Source organism: Astyanax mexicanus, chromosome 4, assembly GCF_023375975.1.
Source record: "Astyanax mexicanus isolate ESR-SI-001 chromosome 4, AstMex3_surface, whole genome shotgun sequence".
NCBI classification, from domain to species: Eukaryota; Metazoa; Chordata; class Actinopteri; order Characiformes; family Acestrorhamphidae; genus Astyanax; species Astyanax mexicanus.
The window spans coordinates 1,798,027-1,824,660 of record NC_064411.1 but is presented as its reverse complement, the minus strand read 5'-3'; the positions used below and the strand labels follow the sequence as shown (position 1 = coordinate 1,824,660).

General features: G+C 38.3%; 2 protein-coding genes and 1 long non-coding RNA gene across 12 annotated transcripts in view; all 3 read right to left on the bottom strand.

Annotated features, from left to right (window-relative positions):
• LOC103041333 (NACHT, LRR and PYD domains-containing protein 12-like) overlaps positions 1–15,404 on the bottom strand; it is a 92,733-nt gene extending 77,329 nt beyond the window's left edge. For 3 of the 10 annotated variants that reach the window (XM_049476970.1, XM_049476966.1, XM_049476971.1), the window contains exons 1-9: positions 15,323–15,404; positions 14,452–14,548; positions 11,869–11,976; positions 11,621–11,734; positions 11,373–11,486; positions 8,801–8,908; positions 2,860–2,973; positions 620–668; positions 130–319 (exon numbers count right to left, since the gene is read on the bottom strand). In XM_049476970.1, coding sequence (XP_049332927.1) covers positions 130–319; positions 620–668; positions 2,860–2,973; positions 8,801–8,908; positions 11,373–11,486; positions 11,621–11,734; positions 11,869–11,976; positions 14,452–14,501 — 847 coding nt within the window. In that variant the 5' untranslated portion in view covers positions 14,502–14,548; positions 15,323–15,404. Of the gene's footprint in view, positions 1–129; positions 320–619; positions 669–2,859; positions 2,974–8,574; positions 8,689–8,800; positions 8,909–11,372; positions 11,487–11,620; positions 11,735–11,868; positions 11,977–14,451; positions 14,549–14,895; positions 15,259–15,322 lie in introns of those variants that run through there. The other 7 variants (XM_049476968.1, XM_049476963.1, XM_049476961.1 and 4 more) reach the window with 7 other exon arrangements.
• The window catches only part of LOC111189602 (translation initiation factor IF-2-like), a 117,075-nt gene extending 99,289 nt beyond the window's left edge, over positions 1–17,786 (bottom strand). Inside the window, exon 1 of the mRNA XM_049478372.1 lies at positions 17,753–17,786. The gene's annotated coding sequence lies outside the window, so the exon portion shown is untranslated. The remainder of the gene's footprint in view (positions 1–17,752) is intronic.
• A 537-nt stretch (positions 17,787–18,323) lies between these two features.
• LOC125801589 (uncharacterized) lies at positions 18,324–25,263 on the bottom strand. Its single transcript, XR_007438785.1, has 2 exons — positions 24,797–25,263; positions 18,324–24,715 (listed from the first exon to the last, which is right to left on the bottom strand). It is a non-coding gene; the product is annotated as an uncharacterized LOC125801589 (long non-coding RNA).
• Between the last annotated feature and the right edge of the window lie 1,371 nt (positions 25,264–26,634).

The window sequence follows — 26,634 nt, the reverse complement described above, 5'->3', positions numbered from 1 at the left end:
CACAATATATTATAATTACAAAATCCAGTTAACTACTGCTTATTATTCTAATTTGAAAAGCAGAACTCCTCTGAGGAAATAAAATAGCCCTTTACGTTGGTACCCATAGTCATGACCCTGAACTCTTACTGCTCTCTAGTGTGTTGGCGAGGTCTATCCGATTCATGTTCCTCAGGATGTGCAGTGTGACCTTCAGCACCCCCTCCTTCTGATCATCATCCACCTCTCCCTCAGAGCATGCTGGGTAATCTGGACTCAGGAGCTTCTTGAATGTGTTCAGCTCATTCTTCACTAGAGAGATAAACTTCTCCTCCAGCTTCTGATTAAGAACAAACATCAGAGAATCAGTAAAGCTGTTACAGTACAGAGAGAGAGATGATGACACTGATCTGAGGAGAAAAGGAGTTATGGATGCTGTGGTGTGTAAAAGGATTTAAACATCATGTTACTGAGCACCATCTTAGTGCATTAATTTTAACATTACAGTTATAATAATCTATAAAATAGCATAACTGAAGGTGAATAAATTATGATTAGTATCAAAACTTTAAAGTGAAATTAAATGTATATGTAAAAGAAATCAGAGAGATTAACATCATATATATGGTTTAGGACTAACCTTGAATATGTGGTCCAGTTTTTCTCTGTAATTGTTGTGTTTCTTCTTACTGTGCATGAACAGAACATCCACACTGTAATCCACATGAATAAATCAGCTGATGATAAAATTATTAATAAAATAAAGAATATCAGCAAATAACAGATACAAAGAAAAGACTAATACATTTTCTAAATGCATCTGAAATACAGTTGTAGAAGAGCTAGGGAACCTAGATTCAATTCTCAGCAACTAATAGCTGAAACTGAGGGGTATTTATACTCAAAAATTCAGGTGAGCAATCAGTAGCTGGGTGAAACAGAACGTCGTAGCTTCACATGTTCCGATGGGTCATTGTAGTCCGGAAAGCGAGAATGCTGGGAAATTGAGTTTCTGAGTTTGTCAGTCCAGAGCAGATTGACAGCGTCAGGACTGACAAAATGTTTCTTAAAAGGTTAAAACAGAGCTTTACCTTCTAATAATGTAAATAAAGATTTTTGTAATGATGTCACTCTTTATCTGAAGTTTTGATTTCAATGCTTAATTTGTCCTACAACATACAAAATAAATAAATGATGAACAGTGCCAATCAGCAACAATGTGAATGTATTTTGAAAGAAACCAGCTAAAAAGTTCTCCAGAATTACTTAACAAAATATGTTCTAAAGTGTATTCTAATTTATACTGAATACATTACTGTTCTATGTATTGTACTATAACACATTCTCCCATTCCTGGATGCATGTACTCACCCCAGCAACTGAGATAATAAATACATGCACAACAGATGATGAAGTTTTATTCAATGCTATTAAAGAAACAATAAATGCCATGTTTTCAATCCAGTGGAACACAGTTTTACAGACAATACTCCTAGCAAAAATGTTTCTTTTCCACCAGACACATAAAGTGCTTTGTGGTTTTGACCACTAGATGGCGCTAATGTGCTCTGTATCATAAAGCTGGAGTGGAGAATATTTTTCGTACAGTTAGGAGAAACAATTCAGTGCTTATATAAGCTTTAGTTTAACATCAGTTATATTTTATATATTTTATATATTTTAGATACGTTAGCAGAGCAACTTCAACAGAAGTAGCATTTATTTGGTTTAATTTAGCATTAAAGAGGACAGAACAGAGCACACGTACACACATGGACAAAAGTGTTGGTACCCCGCAGTTAATGAAAGAAAAAACAACAACGGTCACAGAAATAACCTAAATCTGACAAAAGTAATAAATAAAATTGCTATGAAAATTAACACATTAAAGTCAGACATTGCTTTTCAGCCATGCTTCAACAGAATTATGTAAAATATATATAAAAATCTTATGAAACAGGCCTGGACAGAAATGATGGTTCCCCTTAACTTTTTGTAATATTTTGTACCTTTTAAGGTAATCACTGCAATTAAACGATTCCTGCAGCTCTCAGCAGGTATTTTGGTCCACTCATCATTTCAGCTAATTCCAAAGAGGCTCAATAGGATTTAGGTCAGAACTCATAGAAGCACTTCAGAATAGTCTAATGCAAGGGGCTCTTAACCTTTTTGACTGTGTGACCAGATGTCTACATCACAGACTATATATATATATATATATATATATATATATATATATATATATATATATATATATATATATATCAATAATACTATAGTTCTGCGTACTAAAGTTTAGATTGTCTGCCCGAACCCGAGACTGAACGCGAGCCTGACTGACCCGATGCCCGAATTTGGGTCGGCGAGAAATCTCACCGCTTTTCCGGCGCGCTGTCGGTTCGGCTGAAGAAAACGGTCTGTGGCGTGACTTGGAAATAAGTTCAATGTAACAAATCACACTGTGATTTTTGTGCTGATCCAAAAGTTACAGCTTATACAGCCAGTCAGACAACAGTGTCGGCATATAAATCGTTTGCGTTTTCCTACAGGACAAACCATTCAAACATGTGGATGAGCTCTCCGCACCAGATAAAAAAAAATCACACAGTGTCTGTCTGGCTTAAAATAGTTAGATAAAGCTATTACATAAATAAATCAACATTCATTTAAAATACCCAACCTGTAGCTGATATTGTAATTTACTCTTATTGTTCAGGTCAGTCAGTCTAATCTAAACCCCGCCTCCCAATCACACCCAGCTGTGTACACTGATCATTACATACAGAAAAACTCACACTGACCTCCTGTGTGTGTATGTGTGTTATATGGTTTAAAAAGGTAAATTATAGTATAAAAAAAGGGTTTTGGTGTTTCACTCACTGTGGGTCAGAGGTCATATCTTCACTGCTGAAGTTTAGAGGATTCCTCATGGACCGGTCACTCTTCATAGAAACACAGCTGTGTTCTGGAGAAGCTCCTCTCTGGGTTTCAGTTCTGTTAACATTAAACACAGTGAAACTCCAGCATTTACACAGTGAAACTCCAGCACACAGCACATCTTTAATAAAGATCAGGAACTGAAGAGCTTCACTCTCAGAACAGAACAGTAGTTTAGTGCAGTGATGTACCGAGACCCAGAGCTTCCTCCTCCACTGCTGAAGTTTAGAGGATTCCTAAAACTTATTCACAGGTTCCAGACTAACTTCTTCATAACCGTCCCAGAAGTGTCCCGAAGCTTTCTGTCAGCTGCCCCAAACTGAAAAACGCTCGTCTAATAAATATATATATTTAAATTTCTTTAACAATACTGTTGAATATATTTGTGTGTTTGTTATGATGTCACAATGTCATCACCTGATTAGATCATATTTACTATATGTATTTTATAGATCTGTGTGAGTGCTTTGCCTGCAAATGGCGTAGCAACTTGGCGTAGGACAGCTTGAAACTTTCCTTGGCTAGCACTTTGCCACAAACCACACACTGCGGCTGTGCATCCTCTCCTTCGCTTGTCTGCGTAAATCCATATTCTAAGTACGTTTTGTCATATTTTCTCGCTTTCTTCGTGTTTTGGAAGCGTTTCTGGAAGCGGGCGTTTTGCCTCTCCACCTCCAATTCAACCTCTAAAAAACGCTCCATTTTAATCCAGCCTGGACCTGCTGAGCCATTTTACGCATGCGGTACCCTGAATCAAACATGAGAATGAGTTGAATTTATTCAGTTTGACGCCCAAATCTGATTCGTCGCAAATGTAGCTGAGAAAACGCAACCCCTAGTTAAGAACGCTTGGTCTAATGTTTTCCTCTTAGACATTCTTGGGTGTTTTTAGCTGTGTGTTTCAGATCATTATCCTGTTGCAAGACCCATGACCTGCGACTGAGATCAGGCTTTCTGACACTGAGCAGCACATTTCTCTCTGGAATCTCTTGATAGTCTTGAGATTTTATTGTACCCTGAAGAGATTAAAGACCCCCTGAACCAGATGCAGCAAAGCAGCTCCAGAACATAACAGAACCACCACCATGTTTCACAGTAGGGACAGTGTTTTTTTCTTCATAGGCTTCATTTTTCTGTCTGTAGAGCTTATGTGCCTCTGCAAAAAGTTTCAGAAGCTTTGTGGCTTCTCAACATGTAGTTTGGCAATTTCCAGTCTGGCTTTTTTATGCTTTGTTTTCAACAATGGTGTCCTCCTTGGTCGTGTCCTAGGGTTGGGCGTTATGATGGAATTTGGGTATACCACGATATTTAAATATGGTGACAATATTGTAAAATGGTGACGGTATATTAACCATGTGAAGAGACATGCCAAATCTGTATTTTGAAAAACAGTACATTTAAAGACATTCTGCGCATCCACAATGAAAGAGCATTGGGTAATTTTCACCGAAATGATCAGATTTACAAGTTTATCCTGCAGTGTGGGGTGTTCTGGTGTATGAGTTACTCACAGGTAAAGTTACAGCTGCTTCTCAAATATTCCTCATCTCCTGTTTCTCTACAAAACACGTGCTTTTATCTCCCTTGCGCTCATATTGTAATCCCATACAGAATTCTGCAGTTTCCTCAGGGTTTTCTGTCGTTATGTCACGGCTAGCTCGAGCACTGTAAAAAGAAGTAATTCCCCGGACCGCGAGGCACTCTGCAGAAATCTGACCCCCGCAGAACACCGGCTCCCCTTCTCGAGCAGAAACGGCACAACACCACCCGCTGTTAAACTGCAGTAGTGGAAACAGCGCTTATAAATAAATTAAACACGAAAATGAGGGTATTGAATCTGCAATTTCAGTTCGTTTTAGGTTTTTTTTTATTACCGTTTTTATTAGTTTCAGTTAAGGAGAACTTTCACTTTAAGTTTTCGTTATTTCGTTCATTTTCGTTAACAATAATACTTTGTTACTTAGCTATATGGTGATTAGCATGCCATAGCTTTATATAAAATAAAAATAGTATTAAAAAACAGATGTCTACATCACAGACTATTTCCTGGGCCCGAGGAAAGTGATGGTAAATCTCTGGTCGGGTTCGGGCAGAGAAATAAAAGTATCCTGCTATTTAAAAGAATGTAAAATTAATAACAATAATAATATAGTTCTGCAAACTAGAGTTTAGATTGTCTGCCCGAACCCGACACTGAACGCGAGCCTGACTGACCCGATGCCCGAATTTGGGTCGGCGAGAAATCTCACCGCTTTTCCGGCGCGCTGTCGGTTCGGCTGAAGAAAACGGTCTGTGGCGTGACTTAGACATGAGTTCAATGTAACAAATCACACTGTGATTTTTGTGCTGATCCAAAAGTTACAGCTTATACAGCCAGTCAGACAACAGTGTCGGCATATAAATCGCTTGCGTTTTCCTACAGGACAAACCATTCAAACATGTGGATGAGCTCTCCGCACCAGATAAAAAAAAAATCACACAGTGTCTATCGCTATTACATAAATAAATCAACATTCATTTAAAAGACCCAACCTGTAGCTGATATTGTAATTTACTCTCATTGTTCAGGTCAGTCAGTCTAATCTAAACCCCGCCTCCCAATCACACCAAGCTGTGCACACTGATCATTACATACAGAGAAACTCACACTGACCTCCTGTGTGTGAGTGTGTATGTGTGTTATATGGTTTAAAAAGGTAAATTATAGTATAAAAACAGGGTTTTGGTGTTTCACTCACTGTGGGTCAGAGATCATATCTTCACTGCTGAAGTTTAGAGGATTCCTCATGGACCGGTCACTCTTCATAGAAACACAGCTGTGTTCTGGAGAAGCTCCTCTCTGGGTTTCAGTTCTGTTAACATTAAACACAGTGAAACTCCAGCATTTACACAGTGAAACTCCAACACACAGCACATCTTTAATAAAGATCAGGAACTGAAGAGCTTCACTCTCAGAACAGAACAGTAGTTTAGTGCAGTGACGTACCGAGACCCAGAGCTTCCTCCTCCACTGCTGAAGTTTAGAGGATGATTCATGGACACGTCACTCTTCATAGACACTCCACTGGGGGCTGAAGATGCTGCTCTCTTCTCCCTGTAAACAGATCTTCATGATGATCCATGATGAGAGTAAAGTGTGGAGTAATGTGTTCCTTTACTAAAACTTATTCACAGGTTCCAGACTAACTTCTTCATAACCGTCCCAGAAGTGTCCCGAAGCTTTCTGTCAGCTGCCCCAAACTAAAAAACGCTCGTCTAATAAATATACATATTTAAATTTCTTTAACAATACTGTTGAATATATTTGTGTGTTTGTTATGATGTCACAATGTCATCACCTGATTAGATCATATTTACTATATGTATTTTATAGATCTGTGTGAGTGCTTTGCCTGCAAATGGCGTAGCAACTTGGACAGCTTCAAACTTTCCTTGGCTAGCACTTTGCCACAAACCACACACTGCGGCTGTGCATCCTCTCCTTCGCTTGTCTGCGTAAATCCATATTCTAAGTACGTTTTGTCATATTTTCTCGCTTTCTTCGTGTTTTGGAAGCGTTTCTGGAAGCGGGCGTTTTGCCTCTCCACCTCCAATTCAACCTCTAAAAAACGCTCCATTTTAATCCAGCCTGGACCTGCTGAGCCATTTTACGCATGCGGTACCCTGAATCAAACATGAGAATGAGTTGAATTTATTCAGTTTGACGCCCAAATCTGATTCGTCGCAAATGTAGCTGAGAAAACGCAACCCCTAGTTAAGAACGCTTGGTCTAATGTTTTCCTCTTAGACATTCTTGGGTGTTTTTAGCTGTGTGTTTCAGGTCATTATCCTGTTGCAAGACCCATGACCTGCGACTGAGATCAGGCTTTCTGACACTGAGCAGCACATTTCTCTCTGGAATCTCTTGATAGTCTTGAGATTTTATTGTACCCTGAACAGATTAAAGACCCCCTGAACCAGATGCAGCAAAGCAGCTCCAGAACATAACAGAACCACCACCATGTTTCACAGTAGAGACAGTGTTCTTTTCTTCATAGGCTTCATTTTTCTGTCTGTAGAGTTTATGTGCCTTGGCAAAAAGTTTCAGAAGCTTTGTGGCTTCTCAACATGTAGTTTGGCAAATTCCAGTCTGGCTTTTTTATGTTTTGTTTTCAACAATGGTGTCCTCCTTGCTCGTGTCCTAGGGTTGGGCGTTATGACGGTATTTGGGTATACCACGGTATTTAAATATGGTGATAATATTGTAAAATGGTGACGGTATATTAATCATGTGACGAGACGTGCCAAATCTGTACTTTGAAAAACGGGACATTTTAAGACGTTCTGCACATCCACAATGAAAGAGCATTGGGTAATTTTCACCGAAATTATCAGATTTACCAGTTTATCCTGCAGCGTGGGGTGTTCTGGTGTAGGAGTTACTCACAGGTAAAGTTACAGCTGCTTCTCAAATATTCCTCATCTCCTGTTTCTCTACAAAACACGTGCTTTTATCTCCCTCGCGCTCATATTCTAATCCCATACAGAATTCTGCAGTTTCCTCAGGGTTTTCTGACGTTATTTCACGGCTAGGTCCAGCACTGTAAATATAAGTTATTTCGCGGACCACGAGGCACTGCGCACTGCCGAAATCTGACCCCTGCAGAACACCGTCTCCCCTTCACGAGCAGAAACGGCACAACACCACCCGTTGTTAAACTGCTGTAGTGGAAACAGCGCTTATAAATAAATTAAACACGAAAATTAGGGTATTCAATCTGTAATGTCAGTTCGTTTTAGTTTTTTCTTTAATTACCGTTTTTATTAGTTTCAGTTAAGGAGAACTTTCACTTTCAGTTTTCATTATTTCGTTTATTTTCGTTAAAAGTAATACTTTGTTACTTAGCTATATGGTGATTAGCATGCCATAGCTTTATATAAAATAAAAATAGTAAAAAACAGATGTCTACATCACAGACTATTTCCTGGGCAGAGAAATAAAAATAAAAATATCCTGCTATTTAAAAGAATGTAAAATTAATAACAATAATACTATAGTTCTGCAAACTAGAGTTCAGATTGTCTGCCCAAACCCGAGACTGAACGCAAGCCTGACTGACCCGATGCCCAAATTTGAGTCGGCGAGAATTCTCACCGCTTTCCCGGCGCGCTGACGGTTCGGCTGAAGAAAACGGTCTGTGGCGTGACGTAGAACTATGTTCAATGTAACAAATCACACTGTGATTTTTGTGCTGATCCAAAAGTTAAAGCTTACACAGCCAGTCAGACAACAGTGTCGGCATATAAATCGCTTGCGTTTTCCTACAGGACAAACCATTCAAACATGCGGATGAGCTCTCCGCACCCGATTAAAAAAAAATCACACAGTGTCTGTCTGGCTTAAAATAGTTAGATAAAGCTATTAAATGAATAAATCAACATTCATTTAAAAGACCCAACCTGCAGCTGATATTGTAATTTACTCTCATTGTTCAGGTCAGTCAGTCTAATCTAAACTCCGCCTCCCAATCAGACCAAGCTGTGTACACTGATCATTACATACAGAGAAACTCACACTGACCTCCTGTGTGTGTGTGTGTGTGTGTGTGTGTGTGTGTGAGTTATATGGTTTAAAAAGGTAAATTATAGTATAAAAAAGGGTTTTGGTGTTTCACTCACTGTGGGTCAGAGGTCATATCTTCACTGCTGAAGTTTAGAGGATTCCTCATGGACCGGTCACTCTTCATAGAAACACAGCTGGGTTCTGGAGAAGCTCCCCTCTGGGTTTCAGTTCTGTTAACATTAAACACAGTGAAACTCCAACACACAGCACATCTTTAATAAAGATCAGGAACTGAAGAGCTTCACTCTCAGAACAGAACAGTAGTTTAGTGCAGTGATGTACCGAGACCAAGAGCTTCCTCCTCCACTGCTGAACTCTGGAGGATTCCTCATGGACTGATCACTCTTCAAAGACACTCCACTGGGGGCTGGAGATGCTGCTCTCTTCTCCCTGTAAACAGATCTTCATGATGATCCATGATGAGAGTAAAGTGTGGAGTAATGTGTTTCTTTACTAAAACTTATTTACAGGTTCCAGACTAACTTCTTCATAACCGTCCCAGAAGCGTCCCAAAGCGTTCTGTCAGCTGCCCCAAACTGAAAAACGCTCGTCTAATAAATATACTTATTTTAATTTCTTTAACAATACTGTTATTGTACTGAACATATTTATGTGTTTGTTATGATGTCACAATGTCATCACCTGATTAGATCATATTTACTATATGTATTTTATAGATCTGTGTGAGTGCTTTGCCTGCAAATGGCGTAGCAACTTGGACAGCTTGAAACTTTCCTTGGTTAGCACTTTGCCACAAACCACACACTGCGGCTGTGCATCCTCTCCTTCGCTTGTCTGCGTAAATCCATATTCTAAGTACGTTTTGTCATATTTTCTCGCTTTCTTTGTGTTTTGGAAGCGTTTCTGGAAGCGGGCGTTTTTCCTCTCCACCTCCAATTCAACCTCTAAAAAACGCTCCATTTTAATCCAGCCTGGACCTGCTGAGCCATTTTACGCATGCGGTACCCTGAATCAAGCATGAGAATGAGTTGAATTTATTCAGTTTGACGCCCAAATCTGATTCGTCGCAAATGTAGCTGAGAAAACGCAACCCCTAGTTAAGAACCCCTGGTCTAATGTTTTCCTCTTAGCCATTCTTGGGTGTTTTTAGCTGTGTGTTTCAGGTCATTATCCTGTTGCAAGACCCATGACCTGCGACTGAGATCAGGCTTTCTGACACTGAGCAGCACATTTCTCTCTAAAATCTCTTGATAGTCTTGAGATTTTATTGTACCCTGAAGAGATTAAAGACCCCCTGAACCAGATGCAGCAAAGCAGCTCCAGAACATAACAGAACCACCACCATGTTTCACAGTAGGGACAGTGTTCTTTTCTTCATAGGCTTCATTTTTCTGTTTGTAAACTTAGAGCTTATGTGCCTCTGCAAAAAGTTTCAGAAGCTTTGTGGCTTCTCAACATGTAGTTTGGCAAATTCCAGTCTGGCTTTTTTATGTTTTGTTTTCAACAATGGTGTCCTCCTTGGTCGTGTCCTAGGGTTGGGCGTTATGATGGAATTTGGGTATACCAGGGTATTTAAATATGGTGACAGTATTGTAAAATGGTGACGGTATATTAACCATGTGAAGAGACGTGCCAAATCTGTATTTTGAAAAACGGGACATTTTAAGACATTCTGCGCATCCACAATGAAAGAGCATTGGGTAATTTTCACAGAAATTATCAGATTTACCAGTTTATCCTGCAGTGTGGGGTGTTCTGGTGTATGAGTTACTCACAGGTAAAGTTACAGCTGCTTCTCAAATATTCCTCATCTCCTGTTTCTCTACAAAACACATGCTTTTATCTCCCTCGCGCTCATATTCTAATCCCATACAGAATTCTGCAGTTTCCTCAGGGTTTTCTGTCGTTATGTCACGGCTAGCTCGAGCACTGTAAAAAGAAGTAATTCCCTGGACCGTGAGGCACTCTGCAGAAATCTGACCCCCGCAGAACACCGGCTCCCCTTCTGGAAACAGCGCTTATAAATAAATTAAACACGAAAATGAGGGTATTGAATCTGCAATTTCAGTTCGTTTTAGTTTTTTTTTTATTACCGTTTTTATTAGTTTCAGTTAAGGAGAACTTTCACTTTCAGTTTTCGTTATTTCGTTCATTTTCGTTAACAATAATACTTTGTTACTTAGCTATATGGTGATTAGCATGCCATAGCTTTATATAAAATAAAAATAGTATTAAAAAACAGATGACTACATCACAGACTATTTCCTGGGCCCGAGGAAAGTGATGGTAAATCTCTGGTCGGGTTCGGGCAGAGAAATAAAAGTATCCTGCTATTTAAAAGAATGTAAAATTAATAACAATAATAATATAGTTCTGCAAACTAGAGTTTAGATTGTCTGCCCAAACCCGACACTGAACGCGAGCCTGACTGACCCCGATGCCTGAATTTGGGTCGGCGAGAATTCTCACCGCTTTCCCGGCGCGATGTCGCTTTGGCTGAAGAAAACGGTCTGTGACGTGACGTAGAACTATGTTCAATGTAACTAATCACACTGTGATTTTTGTGCTGAATGCTGATGAGCTCTCCGCACCAGATTTAAAAAATCACACAGTGTCTGTCTGGCTTAAAATAGTTAGATAAAGCTATTAAATGAATAAATCAACATTCATTTAAAAGACCCAACCTGTAGCTGATATTGTAATTTATTCTCATTGTTCAGGTCAGTCAGTCTAATCTAAACTCCGCCTCCCAAACACACCCAGCTGTGTACACTGATCATTACATACAGAGAAACTCACACTGACCTCCTGTGTGTGTGTGTGTGTGTGTGTGAGTTATATGGTTTAAAAAGGTAAATTATAGTATAAAAAAGGGTTTTGGTGTTTCACTCACTGTGGGTCAGAGGTCATATCTTCACTGCTGAGATCAGGAGGAACCCCGATGGACGCGTCACTCTTCATAGAAACACAGCTGGGTTCTGGAGAAGCTCCTCTCTGGGTTTCAGTTCTGTTAATATTAAACACAGTGAAACTCCAGCATTTACACAGTGAAACTCCAACACACAGCACATCTTTAATAAAGATCAGGAACTGAAGAGCTTCACTCTCAGAACAGAACAGTAGTTTAGTGCAGTGATGTACCGAGACCCAAAGCTTCCTCCTCCACTGCTGAAGTTTAGAGGATTCCTCATGGACCGGTCACTCTTCATAGAAACACAGCTGGGTTCTGGAGAAGCTCCTCTCTGGGTTTCAGTTCTGTTAACATTAAACACAGTGAAACTCCAGCATTTACACAGTGAAACTCCAACACACAGCACATCTTTAATAAAGATCAGGAACTGAAGAGCTTCACTCTCAGAACAGAACAGTAGTTTAGTGCAGTGATGTACCGAGACCCAGAGCTTCCTCCTCCACTGCTGAAGTTTAGAGGATTCCTCATGGACCGGTCACTCTTCATAGACACTCCACTGGGGGCTGGAGATGCTGCTCTCTTCTCCCTGTAAACAGATCTTCATGATGATCCATGATGAGAGTAAAGTGTGGGGTAATGTGATGTCACAATGTCATCACCTGATTAGATCATATCTGCGACTAGTTAATAACATGTATTGGTAAGAGCTACACAATTATACTGCATTATAAACTACAAGGTTCAGTGGTGTGAACAGGTGTTTGCCCCCTTCCTGTTTTTCAGATTTTTTGTGTATTTGTCACACTTAAATGTTTTGGAACATCAAACCAATTTAAATATTTGTCAAAGACAACACAGGTAAACACAAAATGCTATTTTTAAATGAAAGTGTTTTTTATTAAGAGAGAAAAAAATCCAAACCTGCATGATCCTGTGTAAAAAAAAGTGATTGCCCTCTTGTTAAAACATACAGTCACTGTGGTTTCTGACACCAGAGTACACTGTCTCTAGCCACACCCAGGCCTGATTATTACCACACCTGTTCTTAATCAGGACATCACTTCAATAGGACCTGCCTGACAAAGTGAAGTCCACCAAAAGATCCTTAAGAGCTACACATCATGACAAGATCCAAAATTGAGAAAGAAGGTAATTGAGATCTATCAGTCTGGAAAGGGTTTTAAAGCCTTTTCCAAAGCTTTGGGACTCCAGAGAACCACAGTAAGGGCCATTGTCCACAAAAGGCGAAGAAATGGAACAGAGGTGAACCTTCCCAGGAGTGTCCGGCCGCCAAAAATTACCGCAAAAGCACGATGACTTATCCAAGAGGTCAAAAAAGACCCCACAACAACATCAAAGAACTGCAGGCCTCACTTGACTCAGTTAAGGTCAGTGTTCATGCCGCCATCATCAGAAAGAGATTGGGCAAAAATGACCGACATGGCCATTTCCTAGGCGAAAACCACTGCTGAGCAAAAAGAACCTTAAAGCTTGTCTCAGTTTTTCCAGAACACATCTTGATGATCCTCTGTGGAGCGATGAGACAAAAGTTGAACTCTTTGGAAGGCGTGTGTCCCAGTACACCTGGTGTAAAAGAAACACTGCATTCCAGAAAAAGAACATTATACCAACAGTAAAACATGGTGGTGGTAGTGTGATGTTCTGGGGCTGTTTTGCTGCGTCAGGGCCTGGAAGACTGTGATAAATGGAACTATGAATTCTGCTGTCCACCAAAAGATACTGAAGGAGAATATCCGACCATCTGTTCGTGATCTCAAGCTGAAACGAACTTGGGTTCTGCAGCAGGACAATGATCCAGAACACACCAGCAAGTCCACCTCTGAATGGCTGAAGAAAAACAAAATGAAGACTTTGGAGTGGCCTAGTCAAACTCCTGACCTGAATCTGATTGAGATGCTGTGGATGATCTTAAAAAGGCAGTTCATGCTGGAAAACCCTCCAATGTGGCTGAACTACAACAATTCTGTAAAGATGAGTGGAGCCAGAATTCTTCCACAGCGCTGTAAAAGACTCACTGCAAGTTATCACAAATTCTTTGTTGCAGTTGTTGCTGCTAAGGGTGGCCCTACCAGCTATAAGGTTTAGGCGCAATCACGTTTTCACACAGGGCCATGTAGGTTTGATTTTTTTTTTTCTTCCTTAATAAGCCTTAATAAACACCTTCATTTAAAAAAAAACATTTTGTGTTTACCTGTGTTGTCTTTGACTAATATTTAAATTGATTTGATGTTCTGAAACATTTCAGTGTGACAAACATCAGGAATCAGGAAATCAGGAAGGGAGGGGAAACACTTTCACACACCACTGTATATTTTTCCCCCCAATGGAATTATACTGAACTCTAACAGAGATACAGATCAGAATAGAATAGAACAAGTCTTTCTGTGAGAAGCTTCATTCCACAGCTTTAATATCAAACCCAATCACTTCTATCTGATCTATATAAATGCAGCACATCAGGATTTCCTCATTTCTAATGCTAATGTAAACCCAGACAGAGTGTGGTAAAATCTGAGACGGATCCTCACAATGGATCTGGTTCAGAGTTCACTTTCACTACAGACTAATCCGATCCAGATTTTGAGCAAATCGTCACATTTATGTTCAACATTCTGGACCAGATCCGCTTACACCTGGACCAGCCCAGCATCACCCCAATACCATAGCAACCACCATAGCAACAACATAAAATCACTACAGCAACAACCTAATACTGTTACTGTCCCAGAAAGAAACATATTTACACTTTACACTAAAATACGGAATAATAATTATTAATATTAACTATTAGATTTTAAAGGCAGATATTTACTTAAAATGCAGATTAGAAACCCATTCTACTATAAGAATAACTGGCTGGTTTGTTAAGCGTTTCTCTGTGTTTAAATACAGCACAGGGTTCTGACTCTGGTCCAGGAGAAACTCTGTTCTCAATATTTTAAAACTGTAAAATATGCAGATCACAGCTCCAGGATTAGAGCTGAAACCATTACAATACAAAACTACTTTACATATTAAACCCATCACTTAATTTACTCACTTTATGACAGGAGGTCCTCCTCCACTGCTGGAGTTCTGAAGATCAATCATTTACTCTTCTTCATTCACACACAGCTGAACACTGCCGACACCGACCCCTGAGAACAGATCAGCCGTTACAATAAAACCTTTATTCTTACAATAATGACATTATCATCAGAACTGCATTAAACAATACCTGATAAACTAACAAACCAAACAGAGAACGATACATAACAGTGTAATTTACCCTCATTACACATTATTCTACAAATTACAGAGACATTTACTGTTATTATAACTATTATTATTTAATTATTATTAGTAATATTACTGCATTACACAACATTATAAATATACACACTGTTCTATTATTAATAATGATATTATTATTATGTTACTGAATCAGAATAGAGAGATTATTTAAGTATAATATAAATCAGCAGGATTAAAAACACTAACACACCACGTGATCTTGAGCTCCGTTGCTCCCCCTGCTGGTTAAACAGCGCTACTGCATATAAACACGCCTTTATAGCAGTTCCGTTTTTATCTCCCCAACAGATCAAAGTCCACATTAAGCAGTAATGCGCTTTAAACAGCATAAACTACACTGTGATCAATAAATATCAATCTATATCTGCGCATTTCTCTTCAGTTTACAGCATTATTGATCTGTTACAGCTGATTGTTCTCCAGCCGGTCTGATCTAGACCAGGTCCAGGTCTGATCCAGGCCCGGTTCAGATCTCCATGCTGATCCTGGTTCTTCCAGTGGAATCGGACACTGAGCTGAGCTTAAAGAACCGGTTCTGGATCTGAGGAACCTTTAGAACCGGTTCTGACTTTAAGCTACACGGTTCTGTTCTACATTCTCTTCAGTTCTGAACTTACCGAGTGAATCCGGACTTCTGTCCTCTTCTAATGGCGGAGACTGAACTTATTTTCACTTCCTCCTTTACTGCGTCACATCTCTCTCTCTAAACCACGCCCCCTTGCTTTCTCACAGCGAATAGACGTTGGGTGGGCTGGACTACTGTTCGTTGTCAGCCAATCATATTACACGGTTGAATGGCATATTTAAATATTCACGAGTCAGACCGGTGTTGTGCCGAGTTCTGCTACCCGTGCTCCTCCCCGCACTGCGCATGCTCTGACCCCCATTTTATAACGTTTTCATGAGTTTTTCATGATGATTCAGTTTTCTGCATTAAACAGCCTGAGCTCACTGTCATTATTTATTTAAGGATTACATAAAGGTAAATGACAATTAAACAAATAATAAATAAGAATAATAAACTATTTAAAAACTTACTAAAGAAAAATGGTTCACTTTACACCAATACAGTGATTTAGACTATTCAGTTATCCTACCTACACTCCTGCCAGGAAAATGTTCTAATATGGTGCTTTTTTGTATTATTATCTTTAAATATTCACTAGGGGAGCACAGTTCAGCAGGGTAGCACAATTCCTCGCAACACCTGCTGCTCTGTAAAAATCACCGCAGGGTTAATTCACTGCTTTAACAGATACAGAAGAAGTAGAGCAGTATAACTGATCTCCTCTGAGCTGATCTGAACAGGGTTTAAACATTTAACTTACTGTATTTATGGAGGCCCATCATCATTTACTGTTCATTACACAGTCTCAGTGAACAGCTCTCATTTACATAAAAATACATGTTATTTATGTATCATTTATTGTGTTATAATTATTATAATTATAAATGCAGTTATTTTAGCTAACACTTTCACTATTCGATTAGAAAAGAATAAATACAAAATTAGATGCATTAAACAGCTAAACAATTTCTTCTTTATTACATCTGATCTGTTGTGTTAATCCTCCAGCCTGATGCTTCATAGAAGTTGTGTTAAAACCACCCTGTTCACTCTGTGACACAAGCAGCACCTGCCCTTCTATTCCTGCAACAATATATTACTGTGACAATTCTGATTCAACATGCCATCATACTATTAATGCGCTGTGTATACTGAATACTGGAATAAAATAAATGATATTTTAAAATAAATATATTTTATATAGTAACTACTAATACAGATTATATAGATTGTATAATGATATGCACATTATATTTTAAAACAAAAAATAACAGAAGAATTAAAGTGAGTACTGAAAACTGTGTGAGAAGCTTTGACTAAAAACAGGATTATTCCACCAAATATTGATTTCTGAACTCTTAAAACTTTATGAATATGAACTTGTTTTCTTTGCATTATTTGAGGTCTGAAAGCTCTGCATCTTTTTTGTTATTTCAGCCATTTCTCATTTTCTGCAAATAAATGCTCTAAATTACGGTACTTTAATTTGGAATTTGGGAGAATATTGTCCGTATTTCGGGTTAGGTTAGGGTTAGGGTCTATTGAACATAAACGTCATGGTTCACATGTGCCGGAGCCACAGCAGTGTAGATGACTTCTGCACATTTTGAACACTAACTTTTCCATTCAAAAGAATAGGAGATGTGCTGTGCAAAGACATCCTGAATTGCAGCCTAAGGGCACTATATTATACGAAGGTGGCCGGCTACATAAATGATCCCACTATATGTCTTTGCAAGGTCTGAGCCCGCCCACAGGTTGGGGGCGAGTCCTGGGGGTTTACCATAGAGCACAGAAGTGTCATGATGACTCCTAGGTGATATAAATCCGAACCCATGGGGGAATGGACCAGATTACCGAGACGTCATATGACGGTTAGGTGATTATGGGTCCTAATTATAATAATTTAATTATTATTAGTAACATTACTGCATTACACAACATTATAAATATACACACTGTTCTATTATTATTAATGATATTATTATTATGTTACTGAATCAGAATAGAGAGATTATTTAAGTATAATATAAAACAGCAGGATTAAAAACACTAACACACCTCGTGATCTTGAGCTCCGTTGCTCCCCCTGCTGGTTGAACAGCGCTACTGCATATAAACACGCCTTTATAGCAGCTCCGTGTTTTTAGATCAAAGCCCACATTAAGCAGTAATGCGCTTTAAACAGCATAAACTACACTGTGATCAATAAATATCAATCTATATCTGCGCATTTCTCTTCAGTTTACAGCATTATTGATCTGTTACAGCTGATTGTTCTCCAGCCGGTCTGATCTAGACCAGGTCCAGGTCTGATCCTGGCCCGGTTCAGATCTCCATGCTGATCCTGGTTCTTCCAGTGGAATCGGACACTGAGCTGAGCTTAAAGAACCGGTTCTGGATCTGAGGAACCTTTAGAACCGGTTCTGACTTTAAGCTACACGGTTCTGTTCTACATTCTCTTCAGTTCTGAACTTACCGAGTGAATCCGGACTTCTGTCCTCTTCTAATGGGGGAGACTGGACTTACTTTTACTCTCCTTCACTGCCTCACACCTCTCTCCCTCTAAACCACGCCCCCTTGCTTTCTCACAATGGGTGGGCGGAGCTATCGCTCGTTTTTGGCTATTGTCAGCCAATCATATCACAGGTCTGAATGGAATGTTTGAATATTCATAAGTCTGAAGTTTCTCCCAAACAGCTGTAAAACCCCCCAGTTTTCAGACCGGTGTTCTGCCGAGTTCTGCTACCCGTCCAAAAGTGCTCCTCCCAGCACTGCGCATGCTCTGACCCCCATTTTATAATGTTTTCATGAGTTTTTCATGATGATTCTGTTTTCTAAGACTGCATTAAACAGCCTGAACTCACTGTCATAATTTATTTAAGGATTACATAAAGGTAAATGACAATTAAACAAATAATAAATAAGAATAATAAACTATTTAAAAACTTACTAAAGAAAAATGGTTCACTTCACACCAATACAGTGATTTAGACTATTCAGTTATCCTACTGTCGTGGAAATCGACAAAGACAGTCAACGAGCCGGGATGCCAAAAAGAGAAGGTTTTTATTTTGAAGTTGCAAAAAGCAAAAATAAAGCGAAAGCAATGGATGAAGAATGAGAGTAGTCAGGAAAGTCGGAAAAAGCCCCGTTTCTGTGTCGACTGGGCATTTTTATACAGTCCCCCTTGCATACATGAGGCAATGCCAAACTCGTGATCTGTTTGGAACAGATCACTACCAAATATAAAAAGAGGAACAGAAACTGCACGTACCAGAAGATAAGCTTTTTAGGAGAGAATAATTCATGAATCAGAAAGCTCTATTTTACTATGACAAAACAGTTTCCAGGCAAACCTGATTTTCATTCCTTGAGGAGAGAATAATTCATAAATCAGAAAACACCATTTGCTATGACCCGCTAGTCTCCAGGCAGACCCCTGCTTTTATAATCTTTGCCCTTAAGTCTGAATGAATGGCCTTATCAGAGAATATAAGTTCACATAACACTCAATGATAAAATACTGATTGAATGATTAACAGGATGAATATTGAATGATTAACAGGAATAATCAGTATAATTGATTATGAATACATGAAGTAAATCAGGAATACATGGAATAAATGTTGATTTTCCCCCACATTTCCCCCCTTTTAATCAAAAATTTTCATTTTGATTAAACAATAAGAAAAAAAAATAATAATAATAATAATAATAATTTTCAACACATAAATGCTGATTACAATGATATCTGTGATGGTCAAATGCACAATGTCCTGCTGTTGTCCTGCTCCCAGAGCAACAAGGAAAAAAATACATGAAAATCATCGTCTATAGTGGTTTGGCTTCCTTTTTCTCGTAGACTACCTCAGCCCCACATCAGTGAATGAAAAGTATGAGTTGGTGTGTGATAAGACTATGTGTGTTTTTAATGAGATGTGTTTAAGAGTCTCTGTATGTAGTGTACTTTGACGCAAACGAAACGTTGCTGAATGAGTTACTTCCTCAATTTCGCTCCTCGGTCACAGCCAGGCACTGACGCCCCTGCTGTGTGCTGTGCAATTTCAGCTGCCCCTCCTTCCTGCTGCGGCCTTCGTCTGAGTCAGACGATTCAGCTGCTGCTGTCTCGTCTCCTCCCGCTTGCTCTGTGAGCGATCTCTGTTGTTGTACAGCTGTAGAACCCTCGCCTTTCAGTTGATCTGCGTGCGTTGTTCTCTCAGTCACCTGGAAAGGCTCAATCCAGCCATGCTCGTTCCCCTTTCGTGCGCAATGGCGGAGTAGCCCTCACTCTGTGTCTGGACTGGTCCACCTTTGCACCACGTTCTCCTTCTCCCCCTGTGTAAACAGATCTGAAACAAGACTTTCGATTCGTTATAATCATGTTTAAGGTTCTCTATTCATTTTGGAAGTCTGTTAAGGGGTCCTCCGTGTCTCCTTCCTGCAAGTTAAAATACATGGTTAAAATACATTTATCACACTTAACTTGAGCTCTAATTTCCCTTGGAAGTTAATTATTTCATATTTAAATTTTGTCTGTGCACAGATTTTCAGCCCAATTTTGTTTTCTTACCTTCTTCGGTTGTCCTATTTTCAGTTATACTCAATCATGATCTTTACTTGTCAAAAGTGCTTTAAATCCCTAACATTTAGTCATTTTCAAATTTTAAATTGCAACATTTAATTATCATCACCATTAATTACTGGCTTTTACCTTACTTTTGTTCACATCCCTTTCCCTTTCAGTGTAACTGCTTCCCCATGGCTATAACTAATCTCTTATAGCCAAATTAGCTTTTACAAACACTTAGTTTACCACTAGACACACACTATGTCTCATGCACACACACAAACACACACACACAACTTCACCCACACAAGTACACATAAACAAACTCAAACACTTCTACTTCCATTCTCACAAACACTACCAAAGTTAAAGATCACACACCTCAATTCTGCACCATCATTGTACAGACCATATTTTACTGCTTCACAGCCCAAAGCTGCTGCTTTAAACGCACCTGCTGTTAAACCTACCACTGAATGCTTCCTGCATATCTTCTTATATTGTATTGATAGTACTACATAGATAATAAATAAGGAACAAACATTTGGAAATATATCTGAATCATGTTTATTATCATTGCTCCATGCAAAGTTTTAATGATCAGCTGCTCTATTCTCCCATTCATCTCCACACTGATTGATAGAATATCAGGGCCCAAAGTTTTACACTCTGCACAAACTACACATAATGTAGCTTCTGTGTCAGGAATGGGTCCATGTTGATGTACTGGGCTTTCTTGGGTTACTTTTGCTTTTACTTTTGCATCACCGCTTGTGGCTATATTATTTTACCTGCCACTTTAATTTTCTGCGGTGTGCTATTTATTAAGAAATTATGATTCTGACTTTATTCAGTTCCCAAGATTTTTATAAAGCCTTGATTTCTAGTTTTAGTTGATTTTATTTAGTACTTTAAGAATTGGGATAAGTGGAAAGTGATTATTTTTCTCTGTATCAATCGTTCCATTACAAACAATAATATTATCAATATTAATAAACACAGATGTTATGCTTTGCTTTGTCCACGTTATTATAGCAAGTAAATCCGAGCAATGCTTTACATTTACTTTTCAATATTTTCAATATGTATTTATGCATATACAATGCCAAGCAGATTGCTTTTCACAATTATCAACAATACATCTATTTCCTTAAACAATTTATCAAATCCCACTTACTGTTTCCCTTGCTCCAAAAGTGGCTCACATGTTGAATAGTGAAAGTTCAATTTTGTGATTTCTAAGTTTCTTATTTCTTCTTTTTAAATTAGGATTGGGTGTGTCTTAAAGTTAAGACTGTTACAATATTGCTGAGAGTAATTGCTTATCTGCATAGAGGTTGTTTTAAAACCAAACTTTAAAAAGATAAACAAGCTAAAAGTTTAAAAAATGCTCTATATCTATAAAATAATGATTGGTCAAAAAATTTTAGTAATAGTGGTGAGGGATGAAAAAGGTAATAGGTTTAAAAAAAATAATAATAATAATAAGTATAAAATAATTATTATAAAAAGTATAAAATAATTATCGGGCAAATAATGGTGGTAATAATGATCATCTATTTAAATCTCCCCCTTTTTCTGAAACAGAATTTCTGTTTCAGAGAACTTAACACAAAATTGCTTCACCCTCTTTACTGTCCATTTTGGGCTGGTCTACCCTGCCCAGGCCTCCACTGAACACACACCCCATCACGTCATTCATCCACTCACTCTCCCCCTGGGCTGCGCTTCCCTTCCACGATGTTTTCTCCGTTTTCTGTTAAAATGCATGTGGTGGTCAGATCGAGACTGTGCCTGTCTTAGGTTGTCCCTGTGCAATATGTTGGGATCTTACCCGTCTTTGGCTAACCAGCCTAGCCCACTGAACCACACACAGCGTAGCAGCACTGTTTCATCAACATTCAGTGCTGTAGTGTTTCTGCAGGGAGCACAAACCCAGGTATGTCACACTGTCACAAACTCACACTCTGGTGTTTACTGTGAAAGCCTGTGCAAGGCACCGAGTACCCATGGTTTATTATTTGTTATTATTGTATACAGATTTTCCTTATTACCATCAGTATCACCCTTTCTCTCCCACTGAATTTAGCTTAAATTATTTGCTTTGATAACACTGCTCTGGAATAGACCCAAAAGAGTGCATGTCAATGAATAATTATTCAGATTTGGCATCTGTATCTCACAGATGTACCACAAGGTTAAAGTTTGGTCCAGTTTTATTTAATATATATATATAAATTATATTACTGGCTCTGCTTCTTCAGATTGCAAACTTTACCATTATGCAGATGAAACAATTTTATATTGCTTAGCTGATTTTGTTCATGCTACAGCCAGAAAATTATGCATTTGTTTTATAGGTGGCATTGTATAAGCATGAAAACTAAATCTATGCCGTTTTCCAGATCTCTTTCTAGTCTAATTTAATACTGTAAAGCAAAACAGAGAGCTGCATTTTCAAACACATTTTATTTCCCCTTATTTAAAATGAGAAAGACCCTCATTTTCAAATAAATAAGGTCTTTTCTCATTGGTTTCTGAAATCAACTATCCCTCTTATGAGGATCAAAATGTAACATAGAGAAATTAGATATTACATCCGTCTTATATAAGTCTCATTCAGCTAGGACTGAACTGAGATCAGTCTGAATGAGAAACGAATAGTAAGATAATTGACTAAATCACCTGATAAAAAGCTGTGTTTGGAATGGCTCACTCATTAACTCATTCACTATTCACTATGTAGCATTTTCTATTTATTAAACTTATTTATTTAACAATCAAACAAGAAACCATGTTTATTTGTCCTGCTCTGAGGACATCTTACACAGCAGTACTGCATGGCATAGTATATTTTGGAATTTCCAGTTACTTTTATTTTTAATTTGTTTTGCTAACCAACCCCATAATCCCTTTATTAAATTCTATAAATTCTATCCAGTCACATACCTCTCCGACATTATTCAACAACTTAATTATTTATATTAACATTTTTCCCAACCTTGCTTACATTAAAGTACACTGTACTCATGATTGGGTATCCACATTTTCACATTTTTATTTTAGAACTGTCTTATAGCGTATGCATATGTATATTATATTATATTTCTATTTCACATTAGTCACTGTCATAATAGATGTCATTGCACTTTACTCTGTTAATTATTTAATTATTTATGACCATTAGTAACATCTACTGCACTGCTCCGTTTACAGATAGATCTTTACCTTGTATAGTTAGGTTTTTTATATCCTTATATTTTCTTATATATATATATATATATATATATCTACCCATACAAAAGCCTTTTCTCCTGTTTTCACTGTGTATTATTCTATTTCCCTACTGAACTTATGTTCTATTTTCTATGATATCTCACATGCGTTAATTCACAAATAACCAACCTCTCAGTCTAAAACCAATGGGCTGGACCAACTCCACCTACTTCACCTTGGACTCCTCCCCTGCAGTGGGACTCATCCATTTCCTATTTCGTTGTCACTCACGACTTCGTACACTCAATCAGCCCCGCTCTCGCACAGTTTCACTCACCCTGCCTTACACACACTCTTTAATTCGCTGCCATACACTTTCTCACTCACTGCCACACACACATTCTTTCTCTCCGCCAACACAAGATACACATTTTCTGTTTCTCTCTCAGGAAAACTGGACCCGCACACTTTCACACTCACAGGTACACTTTTAATCCCTTTAACAGACACTCGTACACCCTTTTCTTTTCCTCTCTGTCAGTCGCACTGTCGCACACACTTCTGTTTCACTCACTCTAAACAGGAAAAGACGAGAGGATAAAAACCAGACAGAAAAATTTAGAAGTGAGAAAAAAAACGGAAGCGGTGCGGAGCAAAGCCAAAAAAAATTAGATAGCAAAAAAAAATTTATAAGACACTTGTCTTTCGGCATCCCCGTTCATTTCCCCTTAGAAAAATGTACTTTAACAAAGTTTCCCCTCTGGCCCGAAACCCCCCGCTCTCAACACACAGATGAGGGATCGATCCATTTTTCTTTACCAGCAGGTTCGCGACTCTATCGCTGTGCCTATGTGCTCACAGCCCCGTCAGACTGTGCCCTCCGTTTTCTCACAAAAAACCAGGGGAAAAAATCTTTAACCTTTAAATATCGTCATACAAAGGCGGGTTATCCGGCCCCAGGAACCAGTTTTTTCTGGGCTATGCCCCAAATCTTGGATTGAGGCAAACACACAGCACCAAAAAAAATTTACAGGTTCCTCCTTTTGCCTCTAACCTCTTCACATCAACTCAGACTGTGTGCCAGGGGGCTCAAGCCAGACGAAGAAAGATATAAAAATATACTCACACGTGGTGCGGCTGCAGCGGCCCCGGACACCCCTCGACCCCCAGAGAAAACGCCTTTTCCTCTAAAAAACAGTTGAGGTTCTAAGGTTGGGTTTCTTTTTTTTTAACCCAAGAGCGTCCTCCGCTTTTCTTGCAGGGTCTAGAGGTCCCGGTGCACGAGCAGCCCACCGCAGGGACGCCAATTTGTCGTGGAAATCGACAAAGACAGTCAACGAGCCGGGATGCCAAAAAGAGAAGGTTTTTATTTTGAAGTTGCAAAAAGCAAAAATAAAGCGAAAGCAATGGATGAAGAATGAGAGTAGTCAGGAAAGTCGGAAAAAGCCCCGTTTCTGTGTCGACTGGGCATTTTTATACAGTCCCCCTTGCATACATGAGGCAATGCCAAACTCGTGATCTGTTTGGAACAGATCACTACCAAATATAAAAAGAGGAACAGAAACTGCACGTACCAGAAGATAAGCTTTTTAGGAGAGAATAATTCATGAATCAGAAAGCTCTATTTTACTATGACAAAACAGTTTCCAGGCAAACCTGATTTTCATTCCTTGAGGAGAGAATAATTCATAAATCAGAAAACACCATTTGCTATGACCCGCTAGTCTCCAGGCAGACCCCTGCTTTTATAATCTTTGCCCTTAAGTCTGAATGAATGGCCTTATCAGAGAATATAAGTTCACATAACACTCAATGATAAAATACTGATTGAATGATTAACAGGATGAATATTGAATGATTAACAGGAATAATCAGTATAATTGATTATGAATACATGAAGTAAATCAGGAATACATGGAATAAATGTTGATTTTCCCCCACACTACCTACACTCCTGCCAGGAGAATGTTCTAATATGGTGCTTTTTTTGTATTATTATCTTTAAATATTCACTTTTATTCTTTTTATTACAGCCACACCACGAGATCTCATGCTGAAAACGTGACTTGATTGTCGCTTACTAAGTAACATGTTAATGGTATCACTGCCCATTACCTTTAGTAACCTGTATTAGGTGTACAGAACAGTAAGTATGGTTCACTGTAATAATAAACGTATTAAAATAACAATAAAATAATTTCCAGTTGGGCCAATCATATGAAAACTAGACTCGACTGAAGAGTCAGCGAAATCAAAAGATTAAGACCACGCTTAACCACCAATAGTATATTTAAAGGGGAAGAATTCAATTTAATAAAACAAAAGAAAGGGAAAAAAACGCAGAAGGGGTTCCTGGTTCAAATAGTCTGGACCATCCATTGGACTCACAGGAATGCAATCAAATCGCTCATCTCTTTATTTTACCAAAAAGAAAAAGAAAAAAGAAAAAAAAACTGAACTATAGTACACAGGATCAGAATGAAGAATTAAACCCATAAGTTGGTTTAGTTTATGATTCTCTTAACTCATTTACTCAATGTATTAATATATGTAAGAACTAATAACTAATAATTATTTTCAGCTTAATTTAATATTGTTAAATTGATAACGAAATAACCAAAATAATAATTCCAGAAATGTAGAAATTCACCATCACGAGGCTGCAGCATCTCGGGGCTACACTGGCTATACTGCTACTAGAATATTCCACATTTAGAGACAAACATATTTAACCAAACCCTCAAAATACGACATAAACACAAACTTAACTCAATAACCACTCATCTAACAGAAATGCTACACATTTACTCATAAAATAAGCATTTTAGATGGATTTAGAATAACTAAAGTCCAGTGTAAATTAATAGGATTTCCCACAGAGCAGTTAGCATTTTAGCTAACTAGCATAGCACTGGGTTGTACCTGTTTCTTTCAGATGCGGGGAAATTACAGCAGGTTTTCAGGGTTTAAACGGAGCAGAAGCTCCATTTTCAGCTCTCTGTAAGTACTCCTGGTTATTAACAGCGTTTCGTAGCGTTTTAATGAACTTTTAATAAGTTTTACTGTGTTTTATTGCAGATTATGTTGAAGAGATCGGAGCTGCGCGCGCCGCTGCCTGGGGGATACCGCGTCATCACTCACTGCGCAATTTCATTGGCCGATTAACTCTCTACAGGCCTGTGAGCCAATCAAAAACAAAGAACAAATGTGTTCACTGTTTTAATAAAATAATAAAATAAAATAAACCGTTTTAATCATTATTATAAATGAATAAACGTTTTAATGCTATTTCTTACACAAATATATGAATGAATTATTTTTATTAATACCTAACTATTTTTCTTCTCTTTGTTAGTCTTATATTTTTAGACTGTTTTAACATTTACTGACGTATTTATTAGTCTGGGTTACATAAGCATCTTTCGTGTAATTTTAAAAAAAGATTGTGGAGAAAGCAGAAATTATTTCTCAGTTATTATTATTAGTTATTTATCTTGATATTTGTTTTATTATTAATTATTATACTATTTTTATTTATTTTATGTTATATTTATCTTATCTTCTTAATGCTTATC